The 21,502-nt window shown below is 39.1% G+C and overlaps 1 protein-coding gene across 3 annotated transcripts in view; it reads right to left on the bottom strand.

Annotated features, from left to right (window-relative positions):
* Window positions 1-1,262: 1,262 nt before the first annotated feature.
* The window catches only part of stac (SH3 and cysteine rich domain), a 44,271-nt gene continuing 24,031 nt past the window's right edge, over window positions 1,263-21,502 (bottom strand). For 2 of the 3 annotated variants that reach the window (XM_067613749.1, XM_067613750.1), the window contains 6 exons: window positions 20,022-20,103; window positions 18,987-19,054; window positions 10,753-10,850; window positions 6,988-7,039; window positions 6,120-6,257; window positions 1,263-2,776 (listed from right to left, as the gene is read on the bottom strand). In XM_067613749.1, the coding sequence (XP_067469850.1) occupies window positions 2,678-2,776; window positions 6,120-6,257; window positions 6,988-7,039; window positions 10,753-10,850; window positions 18,987-19,054; window positions 20,022-20,103 (537 nt within the window). In that variant the 3' untranslated portion in view covers window positions 1,263-2,677. The other variant, XM_067613751.1, reaches the window with a different exon arrangement.

Genomic DNA, 21,502 nt, shown 5'->3' with positions numbered 1-21,502 from the left:
GCTTGCACACGCTTGCACACGCTTGCACATGACTTCAGCTCATGTGGTGAAAGTGCAAGAGTGTGATTTCAGATGTCACATATCTCTCTCTCTGTTTTTTTCTATTTGTATCTGATTTTTTTTCTCCCTCTCATTTTAACTATAATTAGTTTCACACATTGGTTCGTCACTAGTTCAGGGGTTGTTGTACTGACTCATTATTACTTTAGTCAACAATTGGATGCTGCTGTTACATGAGTATAACCAACGGGGGGTGCTGGAGTCAAGTGTCTGAGACCTGCTGGCGTCCTGCAGTGATGGCCTGATGTGTGTCATTACACAGGCACAAAACAGGAAAATGGGGAAACACCGAAATAGCAAAGTGTCTGTGATTGTCTCATAGTTAGATTTCACCTTCAGCCACAGTTTAAGTGTCTGAAAAGCTGCTTAATGGACTTGATGAAGAGTCAGCAGTGAAACAGCCTCCCTCATGGTGGTGGTGCGCAGATTGCCTGGTCAGATGGTAAGGTAGATCAAATGAGGTGGATCAGGAAGACTCAGTGAACTGTGAGGTGGACAGGGATGAGTGAGCTGCCTGTATTAATTGAAACAACAACGGTTTAGTTTTTTTTAGGTTTGAGCTGCAAAAGTGAGCAAAGTCCATGACAAAATCTTAATTTTACATTTTAAATTGCTGTGACCTTTGACCTTGCAAAGTGATACAAGAAAGTAATTGTTCATGATCTTAATTTTACAACACGCTATAGAAAAACACATCTATTTAATGGTTGAAACCTTTTTTTAAAAAAATTGGAAATGCATGGAAAGAAATGCATTCATAGAAGATTGCATGTCATTTTGCTTAATGTTTCATGTTTTGGAGACATGCCATCTTCTTTTTTGAGTCTTTTCTTGCATCAAGGTGGTGCTCTTAGTGTATACATGATGCCTTTTCAGGATTTAAATATCAAGGGAAATGCTCATGATTGAGTTTGAAATCCTTGAACATGATCATTGCATGCTGCAGTATTCTTTATGATTCTTTAAAACTTTTGCAGGATATACTATCAAATCTATCTAAAGAAAATAGTTCATATTTACTTAGTCCAAAATCTTAGTAATTTAGGACGAGGAAGTGTAGGCTGTATGTTGGACTGTATACATGTGTGAAATATTATGCATAGTAGTATATGGTTTTTAAATAATATATTTCAATAAATACATGTTTTCTTTTTGGGACAAGACAAGAAATGCCACAAAAATCATCATAACACACGTTTTGGTTATTGTGATAAAGAAGGAATTTTAATCTTGTACGTACAGTATGTACAATATATTGTTCTTGGACATTCAATAGAGCCGAGTTTCAGTGCAGAACAACCTTTTAAGAGATATACTATATCTACTATGATGGAACACCTTGCCGTAAATGTGCTCCACTGCTGTTCAGAGCATTCTGTGCAGAGAAAGAGGAAAGCCACATGAGAGTGATCACATTTAAAGTTAACACGCTAACTAGAAATGTATCATTTTCTTACAGTTGTCTTAAAGGCACCATCATGTGTTCACAGGGCATTCTCAGAAGATCACATGAGGTTCGACCATTAAAAATCATTAAAAAAAATCCTGTCTCACTCTCTTCTGTTTTATAGCAATGAAGCTACAACCAAAAACAGAGAAAATTAAATTAATTAATAGCCTTAAAGCCTTAAAAGATAAATCCAGTAGATTTTGCAGCTTGGAGACAATGAAAAATGTTAAATTTGTTAAATAATTCAATTTCAATTTAAATAGTTTTGATTTTAGTGGTGACAACAGCGTATTGACCATCACCATTAAGGAAAATGCTGGATTGCAATGAGCCAAGGCCGATATTTTTAGGAGACCAGTGAGAATTTCTAAAGTCTTTGATTGTGTCGAACTCCTCTGAAAGTACTCCCCCACATCTTGTTGCACCTGATGTGCTTTGCTGTTTCTCTCCTGTTATGAGACAGAAACATGGAAACCTTCAGAAAGTTCTTAAGAAGAGATTTGACACTTTAAAGAAAGTAAGTCCATGTTCTTATTTCATTGTATATGCTCTTTGTTCAAATCCATCGTGTGCATAATTTTCTGGCGTCAGGAATTATGTCATCAAAAATAATCTGTGTTGACTACTTTGTATTAAAAGACTTGGAGTGCAATGCTAAAGCATAAGAAAACTAAACTATATGTAAGAGGCATGCCATTGTATGTACTAAAACCTTGAAAAATAATCTTTGTAAGAAGTGTTTGTTTCCTTTTGCTTAGGCAGCTCCGCTTTCAGAACATAAACAGCTTGTAGCAGAATAAAACTAAGAGGGGAAAAAAACACACACACATTGGTTCTATGAATTCAAACAAATCCAGTGATAATCTAATCTCCTTGCAAACAAACAAAAAAACGGCCTGTCATCTCAGCATCTCTCTCTTTGCACTGAGAGGGAGTGAGGAAGGTTCTGAGACTCTCACCAGCAAACAAATCGGAGTCCTCAGTGACAAAAGCAGCATCATTTTTATGAAGTCCAAGCTCCAATTTCTGCTTTCTCGTAGCCATTTTGTAGGTTCAGTGTTTGTCCTCCTCTGACCTCCAGGCGGTGGATCCTACCTCCCCTCTCTCTCTCTCTCTCTTTCTCTCTCTCTTCCTGTCTATCTCTCTTCATGTCTCTGAGTGTTTCTCTCAGATGATTTCCAGAACGTCACATGGCACAAAGCCTCTCTTCTTTCCACTCGCCACTCTGATGAAGCCGCTGTGTTCGCCCTCACTGCTCACACAAATCTGGCGACAGAAGAGAAAAGCAAAAATTAAGCTTGGAAAGTACATTTGACAAAATCAAGCGCTCACAGACTCACTCTTACTTTTCTGTACTTCTACTCTTAAGTTGTTGTTCATGGTTTGAGTTAGAACCCTCAGTTCCAATTAAGGGAAATCTTAATGCTACAGCTGCAGCTACAGTGACAGTTTGCTGAATGCCCTTTCCTGTTTAAAAATGACAACATCCCTGTGCACAAAGCAAAGTCCTAACATTGTTTTCTGGGTTTGGAGTGGAACAACTTGACTTGCCTGACCTCAACCCCATCCAATACCTTCACGATGAACTGGAACACTGACTGCAGCCAGACCTCGCTGCCTAACTTCAGGGCCAAATGTCACTATCACTGTTGTGGCTGAATGGAAGTAAATCTCTGCAGGCAGGTTTCAAATTCTTCTGGAAAACCCTCCACAGAAGAGGGAACTGGTTCTTGCAACATGTTGTCTTGACCGCATCAGAAATCAATTTTTATAGTTGTACTATAGCTTTACTCAGAGGTGGAGTGAAAAGCCAACAAGCATTTATACATATTCATACTATAATTTCCCTCACAGGGGAAAACTGGCTCATTTTAAGACAGCAGTCATAGTGTTACACTTGTTTGTTCACATGAAGAGTGTCATAAATAGTTGTGTCATGAATGGAAAACAAGAACTAGGGAGAGAAGTTGAAACCCTGGCTCCTTTCTCACCTCTGCATAGCTGGCCAATCACAGCACAAAGTGTTTGTGAATGCCAGCTTGTTCATTTCAAAAAGTTACAGAAATGGCTGTGCACAGCCCCCCTATCTGCTTTCAGAAAGGTAGGGGAAGGGGGTTTCATGGGCATTTGTACCATTCGATAAGCATGTCTGAAGGAGTTTACAGCCACCTTAATGCTCAATGAGATGTTAAACAATCACATATGGGTGTAATGTTCCTGTTTCCACATACTTGTGGCCTTTATAGATACTATAATGTGAGAATATTTGGGGCGTGTTTTTTCATAATTGATGACTAGTAATGTGACCAAACCTTGATACTGATTTTAAAATTCTGTTTCTAGTTTATAAAGCACCACATGGTCTTGTATGAATGTACTGAATTGGTTTTTAAATATGAATAAAGGATGGACAAAAACATGTGAGACAGATTGGAGTTTTTATGCAAGTTGTTGAAACGACCTGCCAAAAGATTCAGTTATCAGAGTACCGGTTGATATCTTCAAATGTTAACTTGCAGTAAAACATACCTTTGTATTTTGGATCCTGCTTAGAATTTTTTGTGTTTTTTATTTAAATGTTATTTCTTTTTGTCCAAAAGGACAAGGAACATATATGTATACAGGTATTTTTCATGTGTGTTGTTAGTCTACAAATATTTTACTGTTTATATTTCAGTTGTCTTATTATTAGCTTGTCAGTCACTTGTAAAGCACTTTTAACCGCACTAACTTGCACAAAAGGCACAACAGTAAGTTTGATTTGAATCTCATATCCCAAAATCAATACACTGTATGAATATATTGCTCACATATGGATTATTGCTTACCATATGATTATCATCAGGGTGCTTTCCAGCAAGGGGAGGGAATGTGGAGGTCAGTGATGATCAATAGGTCACAACTGTTCCATCTTTCATTGACCCTCATAATGGACTAGAGCACATTGTGTTTGCATGCTCGCTCTAACTACTCGGCTACATCTTCCCCTGGGTTTGTGTGACTGGAAAAGAAAGGCAGCAGGTCACGGACTGTTGTTGTGTTCAGTGGTTTCATCTCCATTGGGGGTTTGCTTACTTTAAACCTCCTCTGAGTCCCAACATACCCCGGAAACCATTGTGGGAAAAAGGGGGGCTGACTTAAGTACAGCCATTATGTCAAAATGCTAATTTACTGGCAACTCCTGAGAAGGATCCTTTGTCAGCCAACTTGAGTCGAGCTGTTCAGTAAATAAGTCTATGCGAGGGAGGAGTCGCTGGAGGTTAAGAGGCGACATGGAAGCTGCAGGATGGTATTAAGAAGGCTGAAGAGCCGCTGGATAATGTGAATCTCATGTGCTCTAATGGCTCGGGTGTGATCATGAATTAGACACAGGTTTAATGTGGAAATTTTAATGCCTGTGATAAAGGTCAATGCTTCACCGACCCACGATGAGGACGGTGTTCATCGGATCAAGCCTGCTCATGGCTGGTGTGAGTCTTTACTTAGCTAAATCATTCCTTCATGTGTTTTCTCGATGTGGTTTTACAGGCAGGAAATTTACCCCAACCAACAATCATACAATCATGCTATTTCCTAAATGTCTCTCAACCAGAGACTAAGAAATCTACCGTGTTGTTAACTCAAAGGACAAGCATTTTAACTTCATCTAGAAGGTTTTGAGAGGCTTTTGTGCTCGAGTTGGAAATTACTTTTCATTTCATTTTATTCGGTTCAGTTGCAGAATTCAAAGTCACTGACTATGTAATGCAAGAGAGTTGCAACATCATGATTGTTTCTGTGTCTTTCGTTGCCTTTCAGTAGGTTTTAAACCAGGAAGTTTCATACTTCGTGACTGAGCTGACAACAGTGCTCTTGACAGTGAGTGGAGCTTCACAGATAAAAGCTACAGACTCTCTCGGTGATGACAACGATTCAGTATAGTCAGTTCAGCTTTAGGAGTTGGTGATAAAGATTCATTTTTGCTTATTGAAAACGTCGATTTGATCACCAACTGATTATAGCATTTTCATGTCCTTTAGAACATGAATACCTTTACTGGAAATGTGTCTAAATGTCTGACTTTGCTGCTCCCCAGTGGTAGTATCAAAAAGGACACTTTCACTACGATTGTCTCATTTTTCAACCCACAAAAACCTGAGCCATAAAAAATACTTAAACATGATAAAATCACATAAAAATTCTACACATAGAGGCATCTTACATTTTGCTGAGCACCCTAATAGCTGAAAAAGACGCTCAAACACCAGCTGCAAGAGGTCAATACCCAGAAATGTCCCAAACAATCTGAATTAATCATCAATAATGAAAAGAGGAAATACCAACAGAAGTGTGGAGTCTCCACAGATGCAGATATTAAGACAGACTGCTCATGAAATAACAGAGAAGGATCATTTAGGATATGCTTGCCCAGCATGCCTTTATGTGAAAAAAAGTCACAAGCAAACTTTGATGCACACAAGTCGCTTGGATTGCCATCACAACACACAAGGACCAACTGAGGACCAGGGCTGTTAATATGTTGATTGACCGTGAGACAGACCAATTTTAAACTATCTATAGTTATACTATAATTATCATCATGATTAGAAAGCTTGTGATCATACAGTACCTGTCCCTCCTTCAGGGTGATCTGGCCTTGTTCCTTGCAACCGATAAACGTCCTGTTACACCTAAACACTTGGTCCCCAGCCCGCACCTGATGAGCGAAGGCTGCTGGAAAGAAACCCATCCTGTCCTCAATTACCCCCTGGACAAAATAAATATATATATATATGAATGAATCAAAAATGAAAACAGCTGACACATGGAAGGGCTGCACAGCACATAAGAGGATTACGACCTCATAAATGATTAGATAAAAGCCTTTAAAAAACAACAGTGTTTCTGTTGGTTATAGTACAAAACACGTGTATAAAGTGCTAAATCAAGTAAAAATATACAGAATATACCTGAAATATAGATATAAAAGACATACTATACTGTATGTGTCTTCATATACAGTACACATACTGTTTAAGCAGGTGTTGCATCAGGTGATAATGTTTGTCTCTTGACTCGTTAAAGTATCCATTGTTCAAAGATCAAACAGGCCAGATGTCTCTACAGGCTGTAGAAAACAACAACAGTGTTAAAATACGTGATGAGTTTCTTCATGGTCTGTTGGCAGCAGGCTGCCTCTGTACAGTCACGTTTTGGCCCTTTTGTCTCCCTAATTTATTTGTTGTGCTTTTCTGTCCTGAGGCGGTCTGTTGCTTTGCTCCTATAATTTACAGCTCGACTACTTCTAATTTATCAATCTGTTTCTTGTTTTCTGTCTTTGTAGAAAACACACATTATATGCAAACTGGCCAACAAGCCAACGTGCAAATATCTTTGAATTCAGCACTTTTTAAGGGGAATTGTGCTCACAAAACCAGTTCATTTTTATTAGGATGAGCCATGTCACTACTTAAGTGTAAAGTTGGTTTCCTTCTCACCTTCCACCAGTCATCATTGGTGTCATCAGCCAGTAAGATTCTGTCTCCCGCACTGCAATGTAGAGCAAAAGATAGCAGAAATCAGTCAAAAAGTGATGTTTTTGGGGGCAAAAATGAGCTGTGAGTCCCTGTTTGTGATAATTTAGTTAAACACAGTTCTTGAGGAATATGCACAATGTACATGATGACACAGACATCTAAAAAACAGATAATGATGACCCACCTTAAAAGAAGAGTTTTAACATTTTCGGAAATATATCTTCTTGCTACGAGTTAGAAAAGAAGATAGATACCACTCATATCTGTGAGAGTGGTATCAATCTTCTCATCCAAAATGTAAGGAAAACTATTCCTTTAACATTGTGACTTAGTGGTTCATATTCACAAATAAAGTTGCAATAACTCAAATTACAACAACTGGCACAAAATAAATCTGGGGTTTTCAGGGTCTGGGTGTTTGTGGTAGCTGCCCTCTTTGCCTAATTTGTAATAATGCAAGAGTGAATCTAACATCTAAAAGTTACTGTATATGACCATAAGTTACTGGATGACAATGAGAGGAGCACATGTAGATGTATTCAAGCAGAAAAGAAGGTGTTAGTTTGCCATTTTTTCTCTGTTTTAAATGACATGTGATACAATCCTGCTTGTTGTAAGTAATTCTTCTTTATCAAGGAAATGCATGAATCATTGTACCCCATTGCCACATGTGCTGTAATTACTAGCATCTGTTCAAAGCCGTCAGCTAAATTTGACCAATAAAAATCAAAAGGACCTGCGCAGTTGAGCAAAATGTTGGTTTAGGTAATTTACCCTTTGTCTTCCCCTCTTTTGGTTCAGTTACAACACTGGCTGTCGTTTGATCACCGTGACTCAGAAAACACTGTTTATCGTAGGTGAGAAAAGCACGGCATCTGATGTCTTAACATCTTGTAAGGTGATGAAAACAAAGTAGATAGCTTACACGTTGTTCCAATTAGAAGAACAGGAAATGAACCGGATGAGCAAATACAATGCCTTCAAATCAAGTTAATTATGGGAAGATGAGCCATGAAAGTGAGAAAAGGGCCTGGTGAAATCTTTGGCCATTAAACAACAGAAAATGAACCCAAAAGTGAATACTTTGAATAGATATTTTAATAATACAACATTCATCATCATTACAATCACCACATAGTTGAAAGTAATCATGTAATCAAAGCATATGGCAGCAACTGAAACTAATCACAAAGCTGATTTTCTCACTAAATGAAAATGAAAACTGAACCTTTTGATGAAGGATTCCATTTTCCCCTCATCTTGTGCTTTTTCTACTACTGTTCAATGTATTGATTACTGTCTGCAGCGAGACCCAGGGGATAAAAATATTGCTGTAGGCTTTCATAAGACCAAAAAATCTGCTTTGGTGAGCTTTGTGCTGTATAGCAGGTATCAGTGGACAGGGAGTCCTCCAGAAGAAGTCAATGAATTTCAAATGAAGCCGGATGATTTAAGTTTTTCCTGACCAAAGAGAGAGGAAGGACCCATGAGTGTGAGTGTGTGTGTGTTGAGGAAAAAGAGCGAGAACAAGTGCACTCTCATATCCTCAGAGGATTTCTGTGCAGAACCAAGAACAAATGGATACTTAGGCTGAAGGACTCATGATGAATGCTCTCTTTCTCCAGGGTCTATTTCAAAGTATGCTGCAGATGATGCCCCATCAATCATGGTTAAGGCTATGATTTCAGATTATAGTCGATATAATAAGACAGGTTGGACATATGCAGCTGTGGCTCCTTTAAATTATTGTTTTCATGCATATAAAACATGTCTGTACAAGTAAAGTGCAGGCTGACAAAATGAAATACTTAAACCTGCAATAACTGATTTTTTTTACCACTTGGGGGCAGCAGAAACAGATACACACAAGGTCATCACCTTTTAAGTTGATGAGGCAAACTTGTTAGTAAAACTTAAAAATCAAAAAATATAGACTTTGGTTTTTTTTTTTAGAAAATTAATAAAAGAGTTTGTAAACATGTTGTTTAAAAGGGTAAATCAACACTAAGGACAGAAAACTGCAGCGTCACAGCTCTCTATGGTTTGGGTTACTCATCACTCAGTTACTGATGATACAAGAAGTGTTTTCAATTACAGCCAAAACCAGACCATAAAGAGCAATGCAGCACTTTTTTGCCCTCAGTGACACTGCCTTATTTCTACATATATGTATATGTATACATCTCCACCCAGCTGAGTTGCAGTATAGTACTTATATATAAGGAACAGATATAAATATTATAAATGATTGACGGCTGAATTCCATTTCGCTGGTTCAATTTCAGTTGCATGCTGTCACATTGTCATGGCTTATTGAGACACTTGAATAGAATTGAGCCATCACTAACCTGATGGGGATTTTTCACAGACAGCTTTATTTATTGGACGTTCTTTGAAAAACTTAAACTTATTGCTGGTGTTCATAATTGAATGGGAATCTACGTATTTGCCAGTAAAAATTCAACGTCTAATTTTAAATTTTAACCGAAATAACATTATCTGGCATCTGGCACACTGTCGATGCCTCATGGGAGCTATAAAGGGACTCAAATAAATTTTCCAAAAACTTTTCATCTCTCCCAGGGTGAATTCACGCAGACATGAGACTGACTGATATTTATAGACCATCAAAGCACACAGGTACTATAAAATGAGGCCATTCCAGAGAAATAAGTCTCTGAGGACCATTACCTAAAAAAAGAGGACGTTAATTAGTTCCTTTTGTCAATATATTGTATCTCTCTTGTATACTTTCACCACTGATGCTCTGAATAAAGTGATTATATGAGCCTATACAGGAAAAACACAGTCACACTAATTAACAGACAACTGGATTTCCTGGAATTAAAAAGCAGATGAATATTGACAAGGAACAAATGGCAAACAGACACTGACACATGGCAGCTTAAATTTAAAAGTAAATTATATTTGTGATTGTGCATAAAGTGAGCATTTCACTGTTTATTTATAGACCCACATGCCAGTGTGTGTGTGCTGCAGAGCTTAAAAGGTGAATTTAAGGCAACTGCAATTAGCAGGTGCAACATACATTATATAAAGCTTAATATTAATAACATTACAAAAGTCAGGAGGATGAAGAACAGGAGCCTATGAATAAATCTCAGTGGTTCTGGTTCTGTCACTTCAGCTGTGTGTGCATGACTGGCCTGTGCAATCAATCAACGTATAATGACTGTAGCTTAAATTAAAAATATGAGACAACAGCCCCTCCTCCTCATCATCTGTGTTGGTGAAAGAGACCACTGATGTCAGATGTAAAAATTAGTTCTGTAAATCATAATAATTAATAATCACCATTAGTAAGAGTAATAGCAGTGTTTAGGAACTGTAACTGTAACAAATTGTTTGGTTACAAAGATGAAATGAACAGCGTAACCTCTTGTGTTTTAGATCTCGCCTTGCAGGTGACCTTTTAGGGATGTACGTGTACGTTTGAATTAATCAGACACGATGGATTCATTTTATCTTGTTCAAAAGGTTTAAATCGAATTTCACAGTGAAGTTGAGTCGTGCTTACAGGAGAATTGCGATTGCAGTTCTTGAGTCTCTGCCTCTTTGTTTAATGTGTTTTCTCTTTTACAGAAATAATGTATCAAAAGAAATAGTTGCAGTCCCCGGACGGGTACTGAATTGAGTAATGACAGTGTTGTGTTATAGTGTGAATTCTTAATGAGAGTAACATGCGTGTCATGTTTGTGAACTAACCTCATCTCCAGGTCATGGCTGTCTTGGGGAGTGAAACTGAACAAGGCCACATAGGTGTTGAGCTTGAGGACATCTTTCTGTAGCTGGCTCTGCTCCAGCTAGACAACAAACACACAGGAACATATGAACAAACAAACTTTATTTTCAAGAAATCTGACAAGCACTGCCGGCGCACCCATATAGGCGAACTAGGCAATTGCCTAGGGTATGGAATCAAATAAGGGTCATTATTATTTTGAGCTTATGAAATGGTTTGTGAATGTGTAATAATGTTTTGCAGCTGCAGAAATATTTTATGCATGTGTGAAAACATTTTGTGCACACAGATATAATTTGCACATGTATAAAAAGTTTTTGTAGCTGTAGAAACATTTTGAGTATGTGTAATTAAAATTTGTGTTGGAATATTTTCCACAGTGAAGTTTCAAAAAGTCTGACAGACAGACACACAAATTTCCCACCTTTGTGTGTGACAGTGAAGTTACACGAGAGACTGACACACAAATTTCCTACCTGTGTATGCGACACTGAAGTTACAAGCTACATGCTACAAATTACAAGTATGAATTTTGACCCTGCTTTTACAGTTGAATCTGATTGGTCAAAGGCAGAGTCAATCTGTCCAATCAGAGGACAGATGATTCCGTTGAATTCATCCCCCTGCAGGTCCTGAAAGATGGATGATGGTGCAGGCTCTCCCACGACCCAGGTGGGTTTAATTGTACTTGAGGATGCCGTAGATAATAATGGTAAACATTTAATGTGTTGTGTACTTAGCTTGCAGTTAGTTCGCTGTTATTGTAAAGCAACACAGTTGTCCAAATGCATATTATCAAGTTCAGGAACGCTGCTTTATGTACCGAGAATAGAACAGTAATGTAGCTTTAGGATGTGATGATCCCTGTTGTCATCTTTGGTTTGCTGTGCGATTCACCTGTCTGTCTGCTCTGTGTCTGGAGGTGATCGTTAGCCCAACCTGGAACACCTGAGGGTCCAGAGTGTTTCCAGGTTATTGAAGCCTGTCTGCAGCAGACAGCTCTCTCTCTCTGACACTCAGCTGCCTTACTGCTGCAGCTCTCTTTCCCCTCTACTTACAAGCACCTGTTTGTTTTCGTTATGTTACTTTAGTTCCTTGTTTTTGCTTCCATGCACCCTACAACACACACACACACACACACACACACACACACACTCCACTCATGCATCACACACACTACTGATACCACTGATCTCCACACTCCATACTGTAAATATTTAGTTAACTCTTTAACTAAGTTTGCTTGCATATGCTATGCTCTACAGTTTTGGAGACAGAGAGCATTGTGTGTGGATCTGAGTTTTGGTTCTGGTCTGATTCTCAAAACTGGTACTGGTTTTGAGCCGTTCATTGCTTATGCTTTCGTATCCTCGGTCGGTAGTGAGGAGTGTGTATCGATTAAGCTGTTGCATTTCACAGCTTCTAAACACTTGTTTATTGTGAAATTGATACCGCCTTTTTCACCATGGACAGAAACGGGGGATTTTGTACTGATGCAGGGTAAGGAGCTTGGCTTGATTCCTGTGCCGTGCCATAATATCGTGCTGATTGTGAGTTGGTACAGGGCATTGTTCCTGTCGGGGTCCGCCACGTATTGCCACTTGACGATGTGGTTATGATTTTGGGCAAGGTCTTGATTGGTAAGGCTATGTGCCGCAATCTCCTGTGATTATTTCCAAACCACCAGCATCTGGGGAGCTGGATGAGAGTGGTCGGAGTGATCTGGGGGTTTTTCCAGCCTGTGTTGTGATACATGCACAGAGCCCTAATGTGTCTGATCCAGACCTGTTTCAAGGGAGTAATGGGTGAACGGCCAAAGGGCTGATTCATCTGTCTATTTTGTGGGATGATGTTTTGCCAATTGGAAAAGTAAAACGTTACTTGTGGGTAATTTGTCCGGGAAGATTTGCTGGTGAGGAAGTTGGTACCCTGTGTTGGTGAATTTGTAGGGGAGGCAATTTTCAGATTGTTGTGCCAAGTAACTTCTGTGATGTGGTGTTGCAAACAGCACATGGTAGCTATGGACATTTGGGGGTAAAGAACGCTTATGACCATGTACTTTGCTACTTCTTTAGGCCTCAGTTGAAACGTGATATCTCTGAATATGTCAAGATCTGCCATACAAGCCAAGTCACTGGGAAACCAAGTCAGGTTAACAAGCCTGCTCCATCTGGTCCCATTTCAGTTGTTAGCCAACTGTTACAGCATTTGTGCAAATCTGTGACAGCAGTGTGTAAGATTAAAGGTAGAAATAGAAAGTTGCCAAGCAAAGACGAGGAAAGCTCAACAGTTCTAAGTGTGCCTCCGATTTCTGCAAAAATGCCCAAACTAAGTTCCTAGTTCCTAGTTGGTATGTTACAGTTTGGTTGACGCACGTTTTGGCCACACTTTCATCTAGTGTCTGTCTAATGGAAACACTGAGTCACTGATGGTTTAGGTCTGTGACATGATTTTTTCTTTGTCTGAAGTGCTGGACTCAGGCAGGGTTTTCAATTCCGTCCAAGAGGCTTTAGACTTTGGAGAAACTCATTTCAGGAGGAGGTTACCCTGACACAGCAGATCTTCATCCTTTGTCGCATATGGGCCCGGGCTGATTAAGGGATTGCTTTTTGTTAATCATTTCCTTTTTGTTATTCCATCTCCCTGTCTTCTGCTCCCATCCTCCCTCTTAAATTGTTTTTTTTCCGGTACCTGGTTGTAGAGATGGGTAAGGGGTGGAGTGGGGTAATTTGGAAGTCTTCAATTGGATTTGTATGTGTGTTTTTTTTAATAAAAATAATAAATCAGTGATTGCGTTCTTGGTTTGCCTTCAGCCTGAAAAGTTCCTTGCCAGCTGCTATTTTGGTAATGCTAGCAGACATTTGCTAACATCCTAAAGCGACATTATTGTTCTATTCTGCATAAAGCAGCCTTCCCGAACTTGAAAATATGCATTGGGACAACTGTGTTACTTTACAATAACGGTGAACTAACTGCAAGCTAAATACACAACACATTAAATGTTTACCATTATTGTCTACAGCATCCTCAAGTACAATTAAACGCACCTGGGTCGCGGGAGAGCCCGCACCGTCATACATCTTACAATTCATGACCTGCAGGTGGATGAATGCAACAAAACCATCTGTCCTCTGATTGGGCAGATTGACTCTGCCTTTAACCAATCGGATTCAGCTGTGAAAACAGGGTCAAAATTCTTGTAACTTCAGTGTCGTACACACAGGTAGGAAATCTGTGTGTCCATCTCTTGGACTTTGTGAAATCTCACTGTTGAAAATATTCCTCCTAAAATTTTAATTACACATACAAAAACTTTTGTACACATGTGCAAATTATATCTTTGTGCACAATACTTTTTCACACATGCACAAAATATTTATACATCTGCAAAACTTTATTACACATTCACAAACTATTTCACTCAAAACTATCAATGACCCTTATTTGATTCCATACTAGGGCGGCCATGAGCAAAATTGTGGAGTAACCAATAGCAGTAACTGCAGGCTAACTTGGCTATGCGTTCTGTAAGCACAATAAACTGCTGAGGAATGTGTCAATCATGCTGAAGGAGCAAGTACTCCAAAAACAGAGGGATTTGTTGTTGAGATATATTGATCCCGGAAGTGTTAGCAAGGATGACGCACCTTCAAGTCCACCACTGAACCAAGAGACCGCTAGCACAACCGTTGCAGCATCACAAGAGCAGGCACTAACCCGCCTTCAAATCTACCATCAAGTCCATCGCCATGTCAAGAGATTGCAAAACCATCAACCAGCATCTCTCCACAAGGAGAAACCACTAGACGCACTCAAGTTCACCAGTGAAAAAGGGATGCAATCAGTTCAGTTCTACTGCTGAATACTGCATCCACCCCCTCACTTTGTCTCTAGAGATCTATCAATCAAATGGTTTTACCAACACATGTTTTGGGGTTTATTGGCTTGACAGTGTGAATTTCATACATTTAATAATGATCTAAACTGAAATAATAGGAGAGGCATTACTCGGCAGTAACAATTCATCATTATTCTGCTGAATAATGCATGCACCCCTTAACACTCAGTAAATTCAGTTTATCAGCACATGCCTTATTTGATTGACTTTGACAGAGTGAATTTGACACCCCACATTCATTTTTCCGCATTTAAAAAATCTAATTTTAGCATAACTATCTGAAATTCTATGCTTGAAAACAAACTGACAAAGAACACAAAAAGTAAATATTGAGAGCTTAATAACGAAAACCTTGTAAATTTCCGACCAATCGTATCAAGGAAATGCTACTACTACTGAGTCTAATAAAACATTGATGACTCTAAACATTCAAAAACTATTGACTTCAGATCATTTATCATCATTGATGAACCTGACCAGATTATATCGTTTTTAAACAGTACTTTGCCTTAAAAATCATTACAATGTCTGGTAGTTTTCCCTTTACCTGTGTGCGCTCCTGCGAGGTGCATGCAATTCTCTGCAGGCAGAACTCGGCATAACACCCACCGTGTACACCTCTGAAAGGTAGCCTAAGTTTTATTTGCTCTCTAGTCCTTGTTTAAGTTGTTGATGATATGTGCTTACGCACATTTCAAGTGTGTTTGACGCACATGAGAAAGTGGCGTATAGGATAGATTTGCACTAGTTTTAGGGGCTGAAATTGGATTATTTGGAAAATAGCTAAACATGTTGTCATCACTCTGCTGTAAAGATTTTGGAACCAAGTTATTGGATTTATTATGCAGATCTGTTTGGTGCGTTATTTGTATATGGATCTGAATCTTGTGTCATGCATATTTTAATGTTGTTGACACTTTGAGCACACTAGCGTTGCACTATTTGCATTATATATATAGGATATTGGCCTTTGTGTGCTGTTGCTGGTATGGTATGTTGCGAATAGAGGGTCGGCCTAATAGTTTTTTGCCTAGAGTGGTAGAAGTGAATGAGCAGGTCCTGCTGACTAGTTAAATAAAGCTCCTGCACATGCAATACAAGAGCACATTTTACATTATCCCTTTTCTTGCTGTTGTGTCTTAATATAGTCTTTTGGCATACATATAAGCGAGAGAAGCCCTTGTTTACAGAACACTGATAGACTGAGGAGCTGCTAAAGTTCTTCTGCAATCTGTTCCTTTTAATCCACCATCAACATGAGTGGGAGAAACACGATCAGCAGGTCGGGTTTTCATGAACACTCAGGAAGTTAAAACAGGACAGAGTTGTGGGTGGAGAGGAAGTTGCCGGAGAAGTGTTAGCACAATTAGCAGCGGCACCGTTCTGGCGCTCTTCACACCTGGTCAGAGAACTGGTGGGCGTTTTCCTGTTTCATCACCAATACCTTGAGTCTGAATCTTGGCTGCTGTGTCCCTGAAATCCTTCCAAATGATAACTTATCCTGTTTCTGCATGGCGCCTGGAGGAAAATCATGCTAAAAGATATGAGAATGACCTTTAAAATACTCTTAGGGCTATTTTTTGTGAGGCAGTGGGAGAATTTGGCTTTTTGTGGCGCTGTACAGTAATGAAGAAAAGTGTTTCTGGTCCTTTGTGGCTCCCCGAGCATCATCCACGTGGACTGGCAATGTGGCTGATGGATGAGTTCAGTTAACGACACCACAAGGCAAACTGCCTATGTGGCCTCTGGGTGAAAACAACAACATAAAGCAGTGGCAATCCATTACAGCTAACGAAGAGCTGTTCACTGGCCTTGAGAGGCTCTTAATGCTGTGGGAGCCTGGAACAGTGAATGAGAGGTTGGGCAGGCCAAAATAACAGCCTCCTTTGTAACTCAGTTATTGGTAAGAAAGCAATATGTGAAGAGAGGGAACATTGTTCAAAAGGAAAAGTGTAAAAAAAAAGGAAGTGTAAGAGCACTTTGAGCCCACTTTGACATGGCATCACCTTATTTAGTTGATATGATAAATGTGTTAGCAAACAGTAGCCTTTTACACATGTAGCAAACACAGCATAATGTTAGCATTAATTTAGAGTTATGTTTGTTGCCATCTGGCAAAAGCAAGTCCAATATTCACTCTTCTTTTAGGTCTGTTTCATTCTCTACCAGCTCCCAAGGGAAGTATTTGGTGCTTCAGCGGCTAAATGCTCCACTGTGGTCACCAGCTAGTTGCTAACTTTGACTGTCTGCTCTTTCCTGCTCGGCATGTAGCTTACAGAGGGCTCATTTACATGCATTCATTTGATGGACGCTTTTGTCCAAAACAATGTAAATTATTAGAGTTCTTTTCTGAAAACAGCTGTGAGCAGAGAGAGTGAACCAACAGTGAAATTGCGAGCCATGAACCAAAACATTGAGCTAAAAGATGCTAAAATACTATTACCATCATTACGCCACTCCTTTCACATACACAGTAATTTGATCCACTAAAGAAAAAAACATGGACAATTGCAGCTTTAAGTGGTCATTTCCAATACTTTTACTCCAATAAATAATAATAATAATAATAATGATAATAATAATAAAAATATTTTGATGTACTGGAAATGAACAAAATTTAACTCACTAGACAGGAGAATCCAGGCAAAAAGAAATCCCAGTTTGAGCCAGACTATTATGCTGTCAATTGATCTCGGGGAGTTTAACACTAAACCTGAAAAGTGTGAACAGATGGCGATCCTGTGTGTGACTGCGTCTGTTCCCATTTGTGCGTGCGAACCTCTCATCTCCAATTGGAGGCTCCTTCTCTGTTGAAGAAGCGGTTTTCAAGCGTTTTTCTCTGCTCATTACCCCGCAGAGTCTCCATCTGTCTGTCCGCCAGCCTGAGCTAATGGACCTGTCAGCTGACAGACAAACGGCCTGCTGCCAGCTGTGCTCAGTCCAGCCTGATAACACCGCACAATACACTTCAAGTCTCTTCCCCGAAACGTACGGCTGGACTGCTAGATTATATTGTGGAGGAGAGGTGTGTGTGTGTTTGTGTGTGTGTGTGTGTGTGTGTGTGTGTGTGTGTGTGTGTGTGTGTGTGTGTGTGTTTTCCTTGTATGGTTATTTGTTCATTTTTATGTTTGTCCAAGTATCTGCTGTTCTTTTTCCACTGTTGACGACAGAGATAAACATGTTAAACTAAAAAAGTAAACAGGATAGATGCCTGCACATAGAAAATATGTACAAAGAACATTGAAACTGAAAGCTCCTCTCCCACAAATCCCACCATGGAAGTTGAAAAGATAGAAAGGAAAAGAACAGTTTTGAAATCTGCCCATGAAATATTCATGGTTACTCTACAGGGGGGTGATAAGATATTCACAGAGATCTAACCTTTTTTCTCTCTCTGGCATGAATTTTGCAGCATCAGAACTGCGTCTACACTATAGGGAATAAATACAACAGCACAGACCCCAGAGCTGCAGACCCAAATATTAAGGTCAAGGCCTGACCATATCAGCGCAGGCCAGTGGTCGTGTCAGCTCGGGTTTGATTTGTTACAGCAGGAAGAGAAGTTTTCCCTCCAAGTCCTGGGAAATTCAGCAGTGACGATGGAGACTGGGGGCCAGGCGCAGAATGCTTAATGGACGCAGAACAGACTGGCTGGGTATCAGTTCTCAGACTAACCACGCAGAGTTCAGGCGTTGGTCAGTGAACAAAGTCGGTTCTCAGAGGTTTTCAGACTGCGCCAATAATACATGTTACTGTAAGAGATGGAGAATCGCCAGCACTGTGGAAACTAAGGAAAAAATTTAAACTGACAGTTGACCGCAGTTGGTGACAACCTGAGCTTGCTATTCCTAAATTGGTTTACTTTTTCTTTTTCCGCTTTATATAACTGCAAGTTTTTTATTTGGCTACTAAGATTTTTATTTACAACGGTGGAAGCAAATTGTCACGGTCAGGTGAAACATTTTTAGTTCAAATTTTGGTCTTTTGTGAAAATAAGTTACTTTAACAGTCTATTACGGTGATTGTAGGTCAATAAATTAGCACACAGGTACACTGATGAAAACACTTTCCAAATAATAGATGCTTAAATACAGCCAGACAAAGGAAGCAAGGGACATTTTTAATCTTATTTCCTCTCACCTTAGTGTAATTCAGTCTGATTTGTTGACATGATTACATAAAATGCATAAAATCTGATATACACATACACATACACACTCACACACACTCGTCAGTGTTAGATATGTTTTATATAGAACAATCTGATGGATTATGACTCCAAATGTTTGAGTTTCTCACCGGGGAATCGTCAGGTTTTCTCTCTGGCTGATGGTAATGCTCCATCCCGTTCTCCAGAACTGTGAAAACTTAAACAAACAAACAAACAAAGAAATCCCAAAATTAAATCAAATAATTCACCTAATGAGAATACAGTCTAAAGCTGAAAAGCTGCAAAGGTGTCAAACCAAAGCGTTGGACACAACAAAAAAAATGGGCAATTTTTAGAACATAAGGGGGCAAAAAAATTTAAATTATATAAATAGTCCTGGCAATCACATTTATGGGAAGGTCATAGGGTCATTAAAGAATAATTAAAAAGGTCTCTGTCCTTGAGTTAATTTTATGGCGATCATCCTGTTCGATAATGAGATATAAATATTTACTTGATGTGGTCACTAAAATATGAAGGTCCATCTTCTGGTGTCTATAAATACCAAAAGGCAAGTTTCCAAGATAGTTTCATGGCCTATAAATGTCTTTTTTTCAGTAACCCATGCACTATCTAGAAACTAGAGCAGTTTTGTGGGTGATGCGTGGCACAGTAATTTATTCTTTTGTTGGGCCAGCTCCCATTCTCTGAAGGAAATTGTTCAGCAGCATGGTAACTGTGCTTCAAATGGCATTTTTCCTTCAAATACCATGCACTATGCTCCACTATTCTCATTGTATCTCTACCTTCACTGCTCAGAGTGAATGCTTCAGATTTTTAAGGGTCAGTGCTTTGCCCTTCACTACTGTGCGGCTGAAAAACCACAGCCACTAAATCAAGAGCTACACACAATGCAGGTTAGGGAAAAGGAGAGGTTCAAACATTTCTTGTGGCTTTATCAGTAAGATAGTCGACAGCTGGGTCAGAGTGGAAAAAAACAAAAACAGCAAGTTCAGCTCAGTGGAAAAAAGTGAAGAATTTTATTTGATGGTTCATAGAAGGAGAATGCGATGTTGCAACCGTCTCAGACTCACTTGTGGGAATAGCAATTGCAGCGTGTTTTTCCCTGTGTCACTCTATGGCTTTGATCCAGATGCACACAGTGTGCTGTGATGGATACTCACCATCATCGCTGTGTTTTCTCGACAGCTCCTGCCTGCTGCTGTGAGCCACCACTTCCTCTGGAACCTTATCCAAGTCAGTGGTCTGCAAATATTAGATAGATTAGATAAAAAAAAGATTAGATGGATAAGATACATACATAGATAGATAGCACAAAACTAGATATAAGACATCCACTTTTCACAGACTATCAAGATAACATAGATACATAGGTAAGATAGATACAGTGTGTGTATATAGAGAAAAATAGAGCTATATAGACAGATACATAGACGCCCACCCACATGTAACTCAGTCTGTGCCAGTAAAGTTGATGTCTGTGTGTTGCCTACATTCAGTAAAAGCTTCCATTTATGTAAATGTCTTTGTGAAATTCTGCACATTAACAGATTTTAAGGTAACTTGATCTATTTTTTCCTTGTTGGTTTAAGGATCTGTGTGTTTTAACAAAGGCAAACACAGGCAATCATTTTGGTAGTCCAGTTAGGAGATTCATGTGAGGAACCATTCATTAGTTTGGAGATTTTTGATGATGTGTGTAAAAATTAATAAAAGACACAATTATCAAGATCTCTGGAAAAACTACAACATTACACAACATTGTTTTAATGAAATGCCATAATATCAACTCATCCTCTGATAATGCTACTAGCTTATTTGCTAATTTGCTAAACTAACTACAATTAGCATTCAGATAAAAAAAGATATGATTAGTGAAGAATATAACTACAAGCTGCTTAGTCACTGAACTGTCTTTAAAACATAGAAACTATTTGTTATTTTGCTTTAAGGTCTAAACCCTTTAAAGCTAAACCTTGTTAAATTTGACAATATAAATAACCTTAAAAAATGTTATTTTACATGCATTATGTTAATTACAAAGTTTGTAGATACCTAAAATCAAAATTACTCGTGGGGGCATCTTACAGATCATAAAAAGATGCTAAAAGACATCCACTTTCACAAACTAACCAGTTATTTCTGGTGAAAAATGTGGTGTAGCAAACATGCTGTTTCTAAGTCTGCATTTGGAAACTATTATCATAACCCCTGTTGAGATCACATTGTCTCTGTAAGCCTCCGCTGACACACACACCCATTCACTAACAGCTGCACAGGACAGGACAGCCCGAGCTCAACAGCTTTCAGATGTCATCGTACGGAGGCTCATGTCCAGACTGCACATGCAGTTTAGCTTACATTAAAAGTGATAAGGTATGAAAAACAGATTTCGCTATGCGCTACACACAGTGATGGGGAGGAGACTGGAGAGTGTAGCTCTACAATCAGTCCAGTCCATCTTCAGAGCTGTAACATGAGCGTTTACACTGACTTCTCCCTTCATGGCTGCCTGGACCAGACTGCCTTTATTGGTAGTGTTTATGGCTGCAGTAGCAGTATCTATTTAGACCATCAACTACAGTAAGTCTGTGGCCGAGAAAACAAAATATATCAGGTATAATATCTGAGCTGAAACATGATA

The sequence above is a fragment of the Thunnus thynnus genome, chromosome 16 (genome assembly GCF_963924715.1).
Source record: "Thunnus thynnus chromosome 16, fThuThy2.1, whole genome shotgun sequence".
In the NCBI taxonomy this organism is placed as follows: Eukaryota; Metazoa; Chordata; class Actinopteri; order Scombriformes; family Scombridae; genus Thunnus; species Thunnus thynnus.
The sequence above is the reverse complement of the archived record's forward strand: the minus strand, read 5'-3'. Positions and strand labels throughout refer to the sequence as shown.